At 40.2% G+C, this 16,820-nt stretch overlaps 1 protein-coding gene across 13 annotated transcripts in view; it reads right to left on the bottom strand.

Moving 5' to 3' along the window:
- CYLD (CYLD lysine 63 deubiquitinase) overlaps positions 1-12,691 on the bottom strand; it is a 62,369-nt gene extending 49,678 nt beyond the window's left edge. Inside the window, exons 1-5 of one of the 13 annotated variants that reach the window (XM_067719850.1) lie at positions 12,535-12,688; positions 11,823-11,903; positions 5,533-6,206; positions 3,859-4,161; positions 1,579-1,684 (exon numbers count right to left, since the gene is read on the bottom strand). In XM_067719850.1, the coding sequence (XP_067575951.1) occupies positions 1,579-1,684; positions 3,859-4,161; positions 5,533-6,036 (913 nt within the window). In that variant the 5' untranslated portion in view covers positions 6,037-6,206; positions 11,823-11,903; positions 12,535-12,688. Of the gene's footprint in view, positions 1-1,578; positions 1,685-3,858; positions 4,162-5,532; positions 6,207-11,822; positions 11,904-12,442 lie in introns of all 13 variants that reach the window. The other 12 variants (XM_067719856.1, XM_067719847.1, XM_067719852.1 and 9 more) reach the window with 12 other exon arrangements.
- Positions 12,692-16,820: the final 4,129 nt, after the last annotated feature.

The raw sequence follows: 16,820 nt of genomic DNA, 5'->3' as shown, positions 1-16,820 counted from the left end.
CGTGTATACTTTCCACTGAATGTAAACCATTTGTTTCCAAAGAGAAGCAAAGAAACAGCTAAGAATCCAATGTGTAAGAAATTAAAAACTGATTTTAAAGAAGTCAAGGAAAACCAAGTATGTCAGAGTTTACAAAGCAAAATCAACATAAAGCTATCATTTGAATCCCATACCTCCAACTAAATTAATGTACTCTTGCTGTAAGGCTAAAAGCTAACGTAGAAAGCATTCCCTAACTCAGCAAAACAAGCATTTATTACTTGCCAAGCCAACAGGGAAACAGGAAGGACAAAGAGGGCAGGCTAGAAGGATCACCTAGTATTAGCCCCTTCATTTTTACAAAAAAAGAAACTGAGGACCTGAAATGACCTTTTGAGTTTTGGGGAACTCAAAAGTGTTATGTGTCAAAATCAACAATAATGAAATAACACTGGAAGCAAAAAAAAACATTTTGTTCAGTTGTGATCCTTGCTATAGTAAAATTCAGCTTTTAAAGAATTAAAGACAAAATACATCTCCATGGAAACAATATTCCCAAGTATACATGTGAGGCTGAGAATCATGTTCTTCTATGCAGGGCTTCATATCCTAAGTACACACACAGGATGTGGGGTGAGGAGGTACTGAAAAGGTCAGAGCTTTATAATCAGACAAGTCTGGATTTGAATTTGGGCTCTAACAGAATCAACTAGGATGTTACTTGATCCTAGTCAGTCTTATCTCTATCTAATCCTCAGTTCTTTATCAGCAAAATGGGGATAATTAAGACCTACCTTATAAGTTTGTCAAGAATGTAGAAACTGATTAAGAATTAATGTCCAATCTAATTAAGAGATTCATAATTTGTGGCTACTGAATGCAGACTTTCAATGCTCAATAAGAATCACCACCTCTGATTGCCTCTGTTAGTTCCATGACTACCAACAGACTAGCTGATAATTGGAATTCTACTAGGAGCAGGGAGAAGGTGATGTTGATGCTGCTATCGATAGGAATTTATCAATTAGTTGACAGCAGCCATTAGGTGCTACTTGTTTAGGGTAAAATAAAAGGTTGCTTAAGATTATTTTTAAGATGTAAAAGTTGAGTGATCTGTTTCTGACTACAGAGTCATGAAGCCTGATCAATTATGCCATTCTCAAAACTGGAAGGGATATCGTAGGGCATCCAGCAAGAATCCTCTCCACAGTATATTAGATTATATTAAATGACCAACTTCTGCTTAAAGGCTTCTAGTTTAAACCAGGCTCTCACTCAAACAGGTAGCAGTTTATTACATTTTCTGACCCTTGCAATTATCAGAAAGGGTTTTTTTTTCACCCACTTAGAAGGGAAACATAATGAAAAAGTGAACAATAATGGATAAATGCTACCCCACACTCACATACTTTTAGAAATGCAAATCTTTAAATATTGTTTTTATTTGGGGGTAAGGAAGGATATTCTATGTAATAACAATTCCATAATATAAAAGTCAAGTTCCAAAAATGCATCTTGAAGCTTATATTTACATCCTCATAACTAAATATGCCTTAGAAGCTCTGCCTTCATAATATTTAAAACACAAAGAAAACATACCTGGGATGATATCATTGATATGCAAGAGAATTGTACTTTCAACACTTGCAAAACTACAAAGCTGTACTCCATCAAATCTTCCATCCCAGTTGCCAATAGGATTATCCTAGAAATTAAATAATAGAATAAATTTTAAAAACCTCCTCAACAAAACATAAATATGAAAGTCTGTATTTTCCATAAAAAGATCCTCCAACAAATGAGATCAAGAACAATCAAGCCATAGTAAACCCATGGATGAGCAAGGGATCAAAAGCATTTGTCATATTTCACTGGACAATAGTTATCTATATAACAACAATCCATCTACATAGGTAGATGTATTAATCATACACTGTTTCAGCCAGAAATCTGCCCCTAATTAACCCTAGCTTGCTCTAGTCACTTCACATTCCCTGAGCACTTAAATATTCCATTTGAATTCCTGTGTGCCTTTCTGTAGACAGAAAGTCTATTTTTTTAACTGTTCTTTTGTCATTTTATGGGTATGCAAGAATTCCCTCCAAAATGGAGATTTTTATATTAATTATAAAAATGTACTCCATGAACAGCACTGTACAAGTGCTGTTCATGGAGCTAGATTAAGAGATGGCCCAGTCAGACAACTGCCCTGAGCACCAACATGGACAGCATGCGAAATGTCATCAGAAATAGGAGATGAACACTATTGCATTTGCCAGAACTTTCCTTTCAAGGAGTGCACTAGAGGGGTTTGGAATGAATGCTTGCACAAGCCAACTGGAAGACAGACAGAGGCAGGGGGAGAAGCTGGCGGTGCAATCACTAGGCAGCCTGCCCCAAGTAAACAAGATGCTCCCTAGACTGCCATCTAAGGAGCGACAGGCCTAAATGGCTTTTGCCAAGTTTAAGGCCCAAATGACCTAAAGCAAGAGGAAACTAACCCCAATGACCAGTGGCCCTCTTTCTCCAACCTTCCCTCCACTCAGCCCACAACCTCTTCTCTAAACAAGTTCTGAATATTTAAAGAATAATGGTTTAAAGATGTGCTTTATTTCTAGCTATCCCGAGGGACCCACATGTTTTACACTGGCTCTAACTTCTCACATGGTAAATGTTCAGTAAGTGTTTGCCTAAACAACATAGTAACGTTTGTCTAACTAATGGATATCAAATAGAATTTCCCAGAATTTCCAAGCACAGCGTAAGAGAAACTTACGCTAGAACATTCATATCCTACTAAAAAGTGTACCTGAATTGATAAAAATAATCACGAAAAACACCGTGAGTACAAGTCTATTACTCACATCCTCTCCCAACTCTTTCTAGTACTTAATAATTCCGTACGAATTTCTTTCATTATACCTAACAAATTCCTGTCCGTATTTTCAATCTATGAGAAAAATGTTCTCAAGACTTTTTCTTCTCCTTCTCTTAATCTCACAGGTATCGTCCAATTTGCCATATTGGGATGTAACCATAATTAACAAATATGATTGTAAGGTAACATTAAAAATAAGTGACACAAACAAAAGGACAAATATTGTATGATTCCACTTAATGAAGCACCTAGAATAAGCAAATTCACAGAGACAGAAAGAATTCTGGTTACCAGTAGAATACTGGCTGAAAGGAGTGAGTAACAGGGAGTTATTGTTTAATAGGTACAGAGTTTCAGTTTGGGCTGGAGATGAATAGGGGTGATGGGTGCACAAAAATGTGAATGTACTCAGTGTCACTTTAAGGTGGTTAAATTGGTAAATATTATGTCACATATATTTTATCACAGTAAAAAAAAAAAACCTCTTTTGAGTGAATTACATCCTAAGAAGACACTCTAATTGTCTTTTCCTCTAAAGCAATGTGCCTTTCCTCTATTCAGGTATTGATATTTTCCAGGAATGACTTTTACACACTACTCATTAAAATCAGATCAGCCAATTAAATTCAGCAAAATATTACAAAAAAAGAAACAGATTACAGAAAAAAAAAAAACCTTTTCAAAATAAAGAAAAATAAGACATCATGCAATATATTTCAGTGGGGTTTTTTTCTGTTTATTGGTCAGCTATTATAGAGCAAATTTAAAGACTGAAAACATTATTCCAGTTTATTCAAACTGGAAAAACGAGTAAGTGTAAATCTACAGCTAGACTCCTGTCCCCTATCAATGTTCCTCTACCAAAGACAAATTATAAAGTGTTCTTTAAATTACTACGAATTAGTCCATTTTAGATATTCTAAGTGTTAAATTTGTACCTAAATTGGTCGTAAAGCTAATAGATATATTCATAAAGATAACATAATTCAAAAGTTTCTTACCATGTCCACACCTACAAAATATCCTAAGCTTTCTTTGCCTGGCAAAACATCACAGAATATAACTGTTCCAGATTCTATAGTTTCTCCAAGCTTCAAAGAAACTCTGGAGTTTATTTCCAGAGGGGGAAGTTCAACTTGCATTGTGTCCACTGGACCTGCATAATCACTTTCCAATCCAGTGTCATCATCTTCTATGAGTTCTAGCTTGTCCAATGCAACAAATACTCCACAATCTTCATCACACTGAAAAAGCTGTTTCCCTTGATATATCCCATCAGTGAAACCTTGGCCACGACCTTCTTCCTAGTTTTTAAATGAGAGGAAAAAAATGATTGACTGATAGAGAAAGATGATCCCTAAGGGAAAAGATCCACTCTGGGGACTTCAGAGAAATCACTGAACAAATTCTAAATGACACATATAAGAAATATAATTATTAGAAGCTGATATTGAATTTAGGGTGTTTAAAAAATAAGGAAGAAACTGTATCCGATGCTGAAATAAAATTACTTGATAATTTCAAATCATTACTGTGAGAGAGCGTGGGCTAGATTCTACATTGTGATTTTAACAAAAATTTTGTCATAAAAAGAAAACTTTACTTTAATATGACAGTAATGCTAGCTCCATTTATTGAGCGCTTACTGTGTGCCAGCCACTGTGCTAAATCCTGAATCAATATATCACAAAAACACTGCAAGTTGTGTATAATATTACTATTTTACAGATGAGGAAGCAGATTTAGAGAAGTGGCTTGCTTAAATAACCTAGTAACCCAGCTAGCAAATGGCACAGTTAGGATGCAAATTTCCAATTGTTTTACAATTGCTGTTTTAAAAAATTAAACCAAAAAGCAAACAAGGGCTTCCCTGGTGGCGCAGTGGTTGAGAGTCCGCCTGCCGATGCAGGGGACACGGGTTCGTGCCCCGGTCCGGGAGGATCCCGCATGCCGCGGAGCGGCTGGGCCTGTGAGCCATGGCCGCCGAGCCTGCCCGTCCGGAGCCTGTGCTCCGCGGCGGAAGAGGCCGCGGCAGTGAGAGGCCCGCGTACCGCAAAAACAAAAACAAAAGCAAACAAGGCATGAAATTCTACTTGCAAGAATGTCAAAATATAACTGACATTTAAGTTCTTGAGAATTAATATTAATTTTGGAAACATTATCACAGAGTTCTTGGTTCTCTTTTCAGTAGAAACAAATTCCAAGATGATTTTCACGTACATTATCAGGGACAACTATAAGCAAGTTGAAACTGCTGTTAACTTATATAACCAAAATTCACAACTTAATAGTACACTTTAAGAAAAAGTGAGAAACCTACAGATGATAATATCACAGGATAATTAACAATTTTAAGTAATGAATTCATTTACAATTGATAGAATTCATTTTTAACATTCAATGTTAAAATTTCTAAGATATGAAAGTCTTCAATAATTACATCATCTACTTGCATTTCCTACTATAGTAGGTAGTTTTTAAAAGTTTTCAATGCAGCATCTTTGCATCATCTCAATTTACCATTAGAAAGTAAATCCTAAGGATTATGAATATTAAAAATTACAGAAGATTTCTGGGAAAACTTATTTTGTATTTAAAAGGGGAAAAAACACGTGTGCACACACAGACACAGACACAAATACACACAGCCCACTAAAATGGCTTATCAAACTTACCAGTAATTCTACTCCAAAGAATATTCCCGATACTGTCCTCTCTGCTAATAAAGGTCCTCTGAAGCGTACAACTCCAGGAAATTTTTCTTCCCCAGATCTCAGCTGGACTTTCACAGGGCAGCCCACATCTATTTGGAGGCCTTTACTTAGTCTGTTTCTGTTTTTAAACAGGCTGAACCTCTCTTCACAATTGGTAATTGCCAAAAGTAACTCTGTGAATTTTTCATTTATTTCTACAACATCCTTTTCATCAACAAACAGAACTGCATGTGGTTGCTCTAAAATTTTTAATCCAATCTGATTTTTCTTGCCTTTTGTAGAAGGAATCCTTGAATGCCCCACAGAACGGTCTTGGATATACTGTCCTATACTCCCCTTTGGTACTTTAAGGAGTTTTTGTGTTTGTTTGTCTGTAACACTGCATTCTTGAAGAAGCAAATAAAAAATCCGCTCTTCCCAGTAAGGTGAAGTAACTTTTTCTTGGCTCCATAAGCCCGAACTCATTGTGATATTAACTCCAAAACATTAACTCAAAAAAAAAGGAACTACTAAGTGTGTAGTAAAACCGCAAAAGGTAAATTCACTGGCAGTCCCAAAGCATGTTTTTAGCAATCTGGTGTCCATGCTGTAAAAAGACAGCAAATCAAAACGCCTGGAGGACAAGCAAAAAGAAACTTTACATTTCACTCTACCGTGAGCTAAAATTACGGTCAAAGACTTTTAAAATTCTTCATTGGACTAGTAAAAGCACACACTAATGACATACTTCCAAAAATATCTTAAAAGGTTAAAAGATATACTATATTACTTGTTTCTACGGTAATCTAGCGTATTTAATCAAGGAGATTCAATTGTAAATTATCTCCAAAGACAATACAATAATGTTTGTTTCCAAGGCATTGAAATTTATGAATTCAAATTCTAGTAAAAGATAACCTTATATACATATTCTGACATTTTCAAACTTTCACAAGTAGAAGTTTTAATAGATCCTGCCTAACTTAAATGGATAAGCTGCTATATTTGGGCAACACACACAAATCAAAAAGGCTATTTATATATATATATCTGTACAGGTAGTTTAGGTAAAAAGTTACCCATCACAATTATTATATTGAACATTTTTATCAATAAAAATACCATAAAATCACATTCTGAAACTTCAACCACAATTCATTTATCTGTGTACCACAGTTTGATAATGGAACATTTTATCTAACTCAGTTTCATTTCCTTAATCTTGTACATTTTGTCCTTAGGCAAATGTTAATAGTATTAATCATAGCTATCATTTAATTTCTCTCAATCATAAATATCAGATATTATAAATCTGCTTAATATTAAATATATCTTAAAAATCAATTTTGTAGCCATCAAAACTTGGACTACATAAGGAAGAAATATAACTGCAGTACAGCATCAAATATAAAATGTTTTTATACCACAAGTTTAACTATGTATACTAGAAAGGAATACATGAAAGATTATTTCTTTTTCAGTTTCAATTTTTCATTAAAGATTTTTACAAGAATACTAATCTTTTGCAATTAAAATAGACTTCGCAACCCTACTTGAATCATGGGTTTAAAACTACAAAATTTCATCAATTCAAGTAAAGACTTTAATTCATTATGTTAATTAATTATCTTACTGAAAACAATAGTTCTTAGGTATTCTCTGTCACACGCATGTGGCTATTTGGTTTCCGAATACGGTATTTATTCCATCCTTCTCTGAGGTAGCCATATCCATTTCCATTATTCTGGGTAATAGCAGCAGATGATAGCACTATCATATTTATCTATTTTATTCTTGGAATTAAAAAATAAATACTCCTAAAACTTAAGAGCCAAATTTTAAGTTTAACCATTTAACTTAATGATTAAATGTGTAATCTGGCAAATCTACACACGGAATAACATTTCTTTTAGAACGCACTGGTAGATAGTGAGGTTCTCTATAATGGTAAAGTTTTAAAAGTCTGTCCCTCTACAAGCCAGAATGAGACATGAAGATCACCCAAGACAGGGTAAAGGGCTTGGCACCTCCTCAAGCCAACATTATCGAAATATATGCACAACAAATATATGCACAATATTTAGTGAGGGCAAGCAGCATAAAGTGGTTCTCTCTCTTTTTTTTTCTTTTCTTTTTTTTATAATGTGTTTGTCTTAATTCCACTTGAGGGCACTGTCTCTTCAGCAGGAATAGGATCAATTTATGTTTGCTACTTATATAAGACACCTGTGGAAACCCCACATAAACAAAACCCCTTAGGAAGGCGACCCAAACCGTAATTTGGCTCTATTCCTTAAAAGTCCTCAAATGAAGTATTTGTTATTGCTGACTAAAATTCTTTTTAAATGTCAGCACTTTTCAACAAGGAAATAGCCTCATTTTTATCTTGATCACTGAAGTATCAACATGAATAGAAATTATTATGTGTGACCCTCACTATGCAAGCGTGCTCGTTACTTTGTAATGAGGCTTTACATCATGCTTTCTGAGTTCTTCGTCTGCCTTCTGTAGATTTACAGTCTATGGTTTTCCCCTGCCATCAGCCATTTTCTGTGGTTTCCTGCAACATGCATTTGACTTATTTTACAGCCTTGCTGCTTTCCAACTTATTGCTTCTAATGAGTTCTGGGAAGCCAGGTGATGAAATATGGTTGTGTGTTTTAAAAAAAAACAAACAAAACAATAACAAAAAGAGGAATGCATAAATTCTGAACGGGTCTTTTAGGAGTAAAGTGCATAGGCTTTATTGCATAGACATTATCTCGGTTGCTCCCGGAAGGATGAGACGGTCAAAAAGCAACTCCTAAAAAAGTGAAGTTGTTTTGTTCTCTTTAGAATATATTTAAATATTTTTGGCCAAAAATTGTTTTTAAAGTATGGCAATTCTATTTTGAAAAGAAATCTTTTAAGTTCCTACAAATTATATCTTCAAATATTAAAATTAAGAAATTCCTTGAATCTTAATAATTAGTATATGCCAACAACTTCTGCTCTGCTGATGCTCTAGCTTAACAATCCATGTCATGATTTAAAATAAAAACCACCAGTGCTAATGTAATATTACCAAGACAAAACTAAATCACTGTATGGAAGGCATTAGGACACCCTATTTTAAATGAATTTGATTACACGATTGGTTTTTTGCAAATCATTTAAGAGACAGTCCACAGTAAAATATAACTACCTTTGGTTTATAAAAAGGTTGAGGGCAATTTAATAATAGTTAATAAGAACTGTATTTTAAAGTTAACTACACAAGTAGTAGTAACTTTTTTCTGACTTGCATTAGCACAAGTCAGAGTGAGCTTAACTCATTAACAGGATGGGTCATGTTAGACAACTAGAACAGCCAAAGCAAAAGTTATAAAATATTTTAAAAGCATTATCCAAAAAGTAAAAAGGATGTGGTTTTTCCTCTTTGAAAAAGAATACATGAAGGAAGAATAGGTTTGGAATTATCATATTAAACATTGATTCTCCTCATTGCAACTGATAGAGAAAGTTGAACAGGGAACTTTATGGCTCTATTAGAGGTATATAAGACAAATTTAATGAACATTAATATCTCAACTTACTGGCATTACAGCAGAATATGCTAATACAGACTTTCTTCCCTGTAGAAATGAATATGATGCCCACATTCTTCTTTCACTGGGATATGCACAACACTAAACTTAAGTCTTAAAGAACCCCAAGCAGTAAAAACTGACTCAAGACCACATGGGAAAGATTTAAATCACATTGTCAGTGAGTTCTTTATCCATCAAGGTTTGTTAGTTTAGTATTTTTACGGACTCAGCACAGTGTTAGACACTGAAAAATACAGAAGATTTAAGGTTGATGGCTGCCATCATTTGTGTTCTTTTATTACCTTCCAGGTCTAATTGTTTAAAAATTGCCTCTAACAATATACTGTACTTCACTTTGAGTGTAAATGTATCACAAACGATTCATCTAAAATACCATCATACTTATTTCAGGCCGAAAAACTGAGTAATTATGAATATCCTGATAAATACTATAAGTACCGAATGAAGATTATCAAAGAGTTGGAATACAATAATATTTTTAACGCTAAAACCATACTGAACAGGACTTTCTTTTGACAAGACTTCAGATGAGATTCAGGGTCAGATAGATTTGAAAATATATCTGGTTATCTAAGCTTGTTGATGGTCTGGATTCTGAGTAAAGGAGAATTTAATTGTATTACAATAAAGTCATTAAACCAAGTGAGGGTGGGAAGGCACAAATATCAGTTTCCTATCAAATGCAATGAAAAGAAGATGATTGAGAAATACGTTTCATATGAAAATATTAAAGGTCCAAATTAGTTCTAAAAGATAATATATAGTACAGATGAACAGCATTAGCTACATGAAAGTGACAATGGTTAACTTATCTAGAAGAAACAATGTCATTTTGATTCTCAAGTTATCAGGTTATTGTTCAAAGAACTTCACCGAAGAAAACAAAAACAGATGCAATTCAGTAACATTTTGCATCTCCTGAGATATCGTGACTTGTTCTAAAAACCACAGGGGTCTATGTATACCAGAATAAACATTACAACACTAAAAAATTGCCCATAATTATAAATGACAAACAGGTAGGGCGGCCAGTGTGCATACCCAAAAAAAAAGAAGATACACAGGACTTTTTCCAAATGCTTCTAGATGGCTAGAATAATTACCATTTTAAGAAAGAATATTTCCCATTAAAAGAACAAGGTTGTACATTCCCAAACAGCAGAGATTCCAGAAAAGAGACCAGACCAGAAAAGAGTCCGTTTTCCTCATAGATTAATCTGTGACCCAAGTACACACTTATTCAGTACCTAAACAAGTGGGTTTTATGAGGTTTGGAAGAAAGTCTGGCTCCCACATCCGCATATTCACATCCTCCGAAGAACCTGAAACACTCCTGTCTCACTGGAGTTACACCTGGCCACTGCACTTCCAAACTGTGAACTCTCTAAGTCCTTCATCTTTATATTTCCACTGCCCAAACAAGAGCCTGACAGTATGTTAGACAATCAGTACATAAGAAATGAATGAATGACTTGGTTAACTCAGGTGATAACAGTGAAAGCCAAACTTCCATTTCCTCATCCTAATCGTTTAAGTGATTAAAAGCTTCTTTTAGGTTAAAAGAAGAAAAAGAGAAAAGACTCAGGAGTTGAGAGTAATTAGGTTTTTACCTAATTCCCTAAATAAATGCTAATTCTAATTCTCTGGCTCAGTGAAGGAATGGTCAGTCTTTATATCACTTCATTGTTACACACATAAGAGGAAACAAATAAGGAATATTTCACAATTACGAAAAGTTGTTTTGAGGTTCATTTGAAACTGGGTTCCTAGATTCTCACACCATGTCTGATGCCTATAAATTCTGCGCAACCAATGAAAATACCTTGACAAATTTAAGATCACAGTTGGAAAATCAGGAACAAAATACTAAAAGTTTGATGAATAGGATAATTTACTCCTTTCTTCTGTGTTAAAGACTTCCTTGAACAAACTCACAGTTTAGGCATGCCAGATCACAAGAAAATTTCATTCCTGCTGCATGTCTGTTGTTTTATATAACAAGTGCCCTGGTCTTATCAGCTCCTCACTAAAGTTACCCTCCAAAGGAAGGCTTCTTCGAAAGAGTACTGTAAAATTTTGTAGCAGAACATTAGAGAATGTTCTAGGTGTTATCAACATTCACAGTACATGAACTTCAACAAGAATTTCCGGCAAATCATTTTCACCTAATATTGTGCTAGTTCAAATCCACCCACTACTCAGTAGGGAATTAGCAAGCTAAATTCTTAGACCATTCAGTCTACTTGGGGCGTGAGGGGGTGCGCAGAAAACCAACGCTTGAATGAACACCCTCTCTCAAGGCCTGGATTTTTCTCCTGGAGCCAACGACTGCAAAAGGAACAATCTTATTAAGATCCCTATTAGCCCGAAATCAAAAGCCAAGCAGGGAATGCTCCTTAGCTAAGCTAAGCTAAGCATACAACTTTCCAGGGAACCTGAGGAGAGGAAGGGGGCAGGCATGACGGGGACTGAAAAGCTTGGTGGCTGGAAGGTGACAACCATCCTAAAACATGCAAATGCCATAGGGTGGAATAGAAAAGATGCCAAGTAAATGAATAACTGGACAGTTGAGCCGGCTGAAAACCAAACTCAGGAACACCATCTTCCGTCAAGACTTCACGATTTCCCCAGAGATCGTTAATATGACAAGAAAGAAAAAAAAAGAAAGAAAAAAATGAATACCTTGCTTCAACACAGCGCACCTTTCAACTAAAGAACTCCGGGTTGTTGTGTAAAACCATCCTCACCCTGGAAAGGGAGAAACTGAAAGAAAAACACAACACGCCATTAACGAGGCCAGAACCCCGACTGCTCTTCCTGGACAGGAGCCACAAACACTCCAAAACCCAAGGCACCGATGTGACAGTATTACAGCCCGGGGCTCTCGATGCCAACCCGGGCTGTCGGGAGCCAGCCAGCGGCCCGTGCCTCAGTTTACCCATCTGTAAATGGGGGGCCCAAGGAGCAGACGGTTTCCTGCGCTGCTCCCACCCCCAAGTCCTCTCTTCTCCCGGGGTCCTGGCGGTGGTGACCACGCTCCCACGACTTGGGAGCCCTCTCAGGAAGGCCGGAGGGGCTGGGGTGTCGGTGGGGAAGCCCCGGGGAGTGGGTAAGTCCCGGCTGACGTCAGCGGGCTCAGCACCCCGCGGGCCCGGCCGGCTAAGGGCCGGGGCAAGTAACGGGCCGGCGCTGAGGCCCGACGGCCGCCGCGGTAGCTTGAGGCGCCCAGAGGCCGGGGAGGGGCGCCCGAGGGACCGGGCCGCCAGTCGCTCGCCCTCTCGGCCGCCAGCTCATTCACTCACCTCGGGCGGCGGGGCGTCGCCCCTTCCCCAGTCTCGCTAGCCCGCCTACAGGGTCGGCCCCGGCGCCCCACACCCGCCGCCCTAGTATTTACCTCCAACGCGCTATCCCCAGTGCAGCCGAACCTGCTACCTGGGCCCGCCCCCACCTGCCCCGCCTCCGAACCGCCCAGGGACAGAGGGAGGGAGAGGGGTAGGCGGGGGCAATCCCGACGCTAACCAATCGCAGCCCGAGCTGCGTTCCTAAGCACGCTCTGATTGGTCCGTCCTGTGACAGCCCTTCCTCCAATGGCTGCCGGCCCGGAGCGGACTGAAGGGACTTTCCGCTCCGTCAAGCTCGGTCGAGCCAAAGGGAAAGCGAAGGGGAGGGGAGGAGAACTGGAGATACGGGGGGCGGGGGGCTCTGGCTGATTGGACGAAATATTGCGGGTGCCACGGCCCCATTGGCTAACAACAGAGCCGGGGCGGGGCGCTGTGCTTCTCCCGGCTCCACCCGGGTCTTGGCTTTTGGCTTAGCTGTCAAAACTCCTGCAGACTGAGAGTTCGGAGCTGGGGTGGGGAGGAGCCCAGACGCAAGCTAGGAATAGGATTTTAGGATTCCACGAAAAAGCAAAGCTTTGGAATAAGACCTAAGTTTGAATCCTTTGCGCTTTCAATTAGTAGCCGCGTGACACGCGGAACTCAACTGCTCTGAGCCTCAATTTCCCCATCTGTAAAATGGAGATAATCGGATCGCCTGTGTTACAGGATTGTTGTGAAAAATCGTATGTAAAGTCCTGACACACATTAAGAGCTCAGTAATGTTGTCTTTTCCTCTTCCTCAGATTCTGTGTGGGACCCCTGCTGTTTCTGAACCTCCGTTGCCACCTATCCGAGTTTGGAGGGACGTCTCCCTAGGGTGATGGAGAAGGGATTTCCACACAAGGCCTCCCAGAGATCTGCACCCCTGGCCACCAGCCAGGACTTGGGGTGTAGTTAAGGATCTTTCAATTAGAAGGGAGATTTCTGATTCCCAAAAGTGCTCACAATATTTAAGGAAGTGCTTTTTATAATCAGTCCCAGAGCCTTGCAGCATGCCTTGCTGCACCGGATACTCCTGTTAATTAATTCCTTCTCCTTTGACATTTTAACTACCAATTATAGGAGAAGGTGATTAATACTGAGGAAGGAAGATGTGGTGTGTGTGTGTGTGTGTGTGTGTGTGTGTGTGTGTGTTTAACCATGAGAGGGAAAATTTTCCTCAGTGGAAAGTGACATTTCTGAAAATCTGGAGAATTTAAACCAGTGAGTCCATAAAATAAGTCACAGGAGTTATTATTAACATTACTGGTAAACAGGCCACCCATCTCCTTTGCCATAAGAGCCCAGAATGAAATGGACATCTTTTGAAAACCTCAATCCATTCTTGTCCCTCTTTAGTCCATCCTTAGCCATCTTCATGATCACAATGCAGGAGAAAGCAATAAAATGAGACTCAACAGGCCTAACTCTAAGTGTGGCCTTAGGCAACACTGTTCCCTTCTAGATCTAGGTTCTCCAAAAAAAGTCAATAGGACTCCGAAGTCACAGTCTGGCTGTCGGGAAGAAAAATTCAGCCTGAGGACTGTTTTTGCTTGACCCATACAGTGAGGAGGAAGAAGTGGGATGAGGAAGAAAGATTTTGAATCCTTTTAGACAGGGCAAGCCCACTCCCTTTCTCCAGTTTGCCACATTCCTCACCATTCCCTATTTTATCCTGCTGGAACACTTCTCTCATTTACATTATCTGCTGGCTCCTGAAGGCATTTGAATTTGCCACCCCTGGCATAGAACATCCTCGTGTCCTTTGGTGCTGCTGAGCCCTAGGCTTCAGGAGGGCTTTCTTCCCTACCAGCGGTGGTCAGCCCTCCTGTCACAGGTTCCCTGAATCAGTGTCAGGGCCCAAATTCATCCAACAGATATTCTTCCAAGCCAGACGGGATAAACAGGGCTTATCTCAATTACCGTCTCCTATCAATTGGTAATGACCGCCTAGAACATTGTGTTGAAAACAATCCTCACGCTGTATTCAGGCTCACAGGGAAGAGAGATGCCTGCCAGGGGATGAAATGGGAAACGGTGTCATGGTGCTATTACTTACAGTCCTTAGTAAGCTAGCCTTTCATTTTACAGATGGGAGATTAAGGTCCAGAGCGGGAAAACAGCTTGTCAACAGTCACCCAGGGGCCCTAGGGCCCTGATTCTCCTAATTGCAAGCCAGGGCTCTTTCTACCTCTGTTTAAATGGATTCTCCAACTGAAATGCCCATCCTCTCTGCCTTCCAAATCCTCCTTCGTTTAAGGCTCAGCCAGAGCCCACCCACTTCCCGGGGTCTTTGCTGACGGCTCCAGGCCCCACTGATCCCCTCTGTCTACCCACCACCCCGCAGCCTCTTCCACTCAGCCTGGCCCTGGCTTCACACGACCGGTGGTTCTGTTACTGTGCGAGCAGCAGGAAACACGGCAACGTATGAGAGAGATGCCACCCTCGTCCTTTGGCAAGGAAGGCAGACCTTAAACGAATAATTACACCATCACTTAACTGGGGCGGTTAGAGGGAGCCCCAGAAGGAGAACTGCTCTGAGCACACATCAAAGGTGGCTGGGTACCCAGGGAAGGCCTATTTGAGGAAGTCATCTTTAAGATGTGGTAGGAAAGTTGACTGGCAGCCGGGGTGAGGGGAGCACCCCAGGCAAAGGGAACATGTTACATGACATATTGGAGGAACTGGAAGGGGCAGAGCACAGAAAGTGTGGGCGCAGAAGGGCCTGTCTAGGGCCTGATGAGCAAGGACCAAGGGGTGGTCTATATCCCAAGAGCAGTCAGAGCCCTCTGAAGGGTGTTAAGCAGGGTAGTAACTGTAATTCTGCACTACCTTGCATACTTCTCTTATGGCACATAGCAGGACCCCAACAAAAAGCCAGTGAACTGAATGGAGCTCTCTCCCCCAGGAGCTGGGACCCTCCTGGTTGCCTGGTAGAGGCCTATGACTTGGAGTAACACCCAGTCAGGTCTCAGCAAAACCTTCACAGCAGCACTGGTCATGTTTATTCATGACATGCCGCCCCATGCTTCCCAAATCGCTGCCACAGGCTACCCCTACTTCCAGCTTTGCCAAATTCAGTGTGAATTTTATATCCTGCTGCACAACCCAAGTATCCTGATGTTTCACACTTCCACTCCCCCATCTCAGTAAGTGGCAACTGCCAGTTTTTCATCCAGCCTCCCGTGGATCCAGTCCTAGGAGCGTGTGCATTCATGAACTCTAAACCACGAGGCTGAATGGACCAGGCGTCCCCACAGACAAGGACACCATACCACTGCTCTCTCCATGATAGACCGGTGTGGCATTTCAGTCAATGGCTGAGTCGAGAGCCCTCCATCTCGGGGATGTGCTTCTCTCTTAGCGAGGCAAACGCTAAACACAACTGAACATTCTGTCTGAGGGCTTGTACTCCGGTCACCTAAAAGCTCTTTTTAATCAGATAAAAGAGATTATTTTAATCATCTTTAAACTAATCCAACTGAACTATAAATCCATGTTCTCCTGTTTGAGCTATTTGCTGTTATCAATGACAAATGATTTCTGTGTGATTTAGAAAACACACAGAGAGAGAAAAAGGGTTTTGTGCTCTCCATTGGGATCTTTGTGCTACATCTAGAATCTCATTTTGAGCAGTAGATACGTTAGGAATGATCCCATGTCCCAGGAAGCCTTCCTTCCTAAGGAAGGAATCACTAACAGTGTCGGGAAAAAGTGACTCATTATCAGAATCTACCCCAGGGGCAGAAACTTCTATTTCTGCCCCTTTTAAGTAGGTGGATTCTCCCTTCATTCAACAGATATTTGGGCACCTACTATGTGCCAGGCACTGTTCTAGATCCTGAGGATGCTGCAGTGAGCATAGCCCATGTTCTCATGGAGTTGACATTCTAGAGGAAGGAAGAAACAAGGGTGCATCAGGTGGTCATGCTGAGAAGAGAGGACTAAGCAGGGCAGGGGCGAAGAGGTGGTTGGGGACTGCTGTTTTAGGTAGATTGTTCACGGAACGGCTCCCTTGATGTGGTAGCATGCGAACAAAGACCCGAAGGAAACTAGGAAGCCAGCCATGCCGCGTCTAGGGAAGAGTGTCCCAGTGGGAGGAGACAGGCAAGTGCGAGGGTCTGGAAGCAGTGGTGTGCTTGGCGTTGCCAAGGAAGAGCCAAGAAACCAGTGTGGCTGGAGTTCAGAGAATGGGGGTGTGAGTGACAAGGGTGAGGCCAGAGAAAACACAGGGGTGGTCCAGGCTAGCCGCAGACCTTGCCTTTTACCCGGCACCGGATGGGAAGTCCTGAGGCGTTTAAATCAGAGCCCTGGCTCATCT

Source organism: Pseudorca crassidens, chromosome 20, assembly GCF_039906515.1.
Source record: "Pseudorca crassidens isolate mPseCra1 chromosome 20, mPseCra1.hap1, whole genome shotgun sequence".
In the NCBI taxonomy this organism is placed as follows: domain Eukaryota; kingdom Metazoa; phylum Chordata; class Mammalia; order Artiodactyla; family Delphinidae; genus Pseudorca; species Pseudorca crassidens.
Note: the sequence above shows the minus strand (reverse complement) of the source record. Positions and strands in the feature narration are given on the sequence as shown.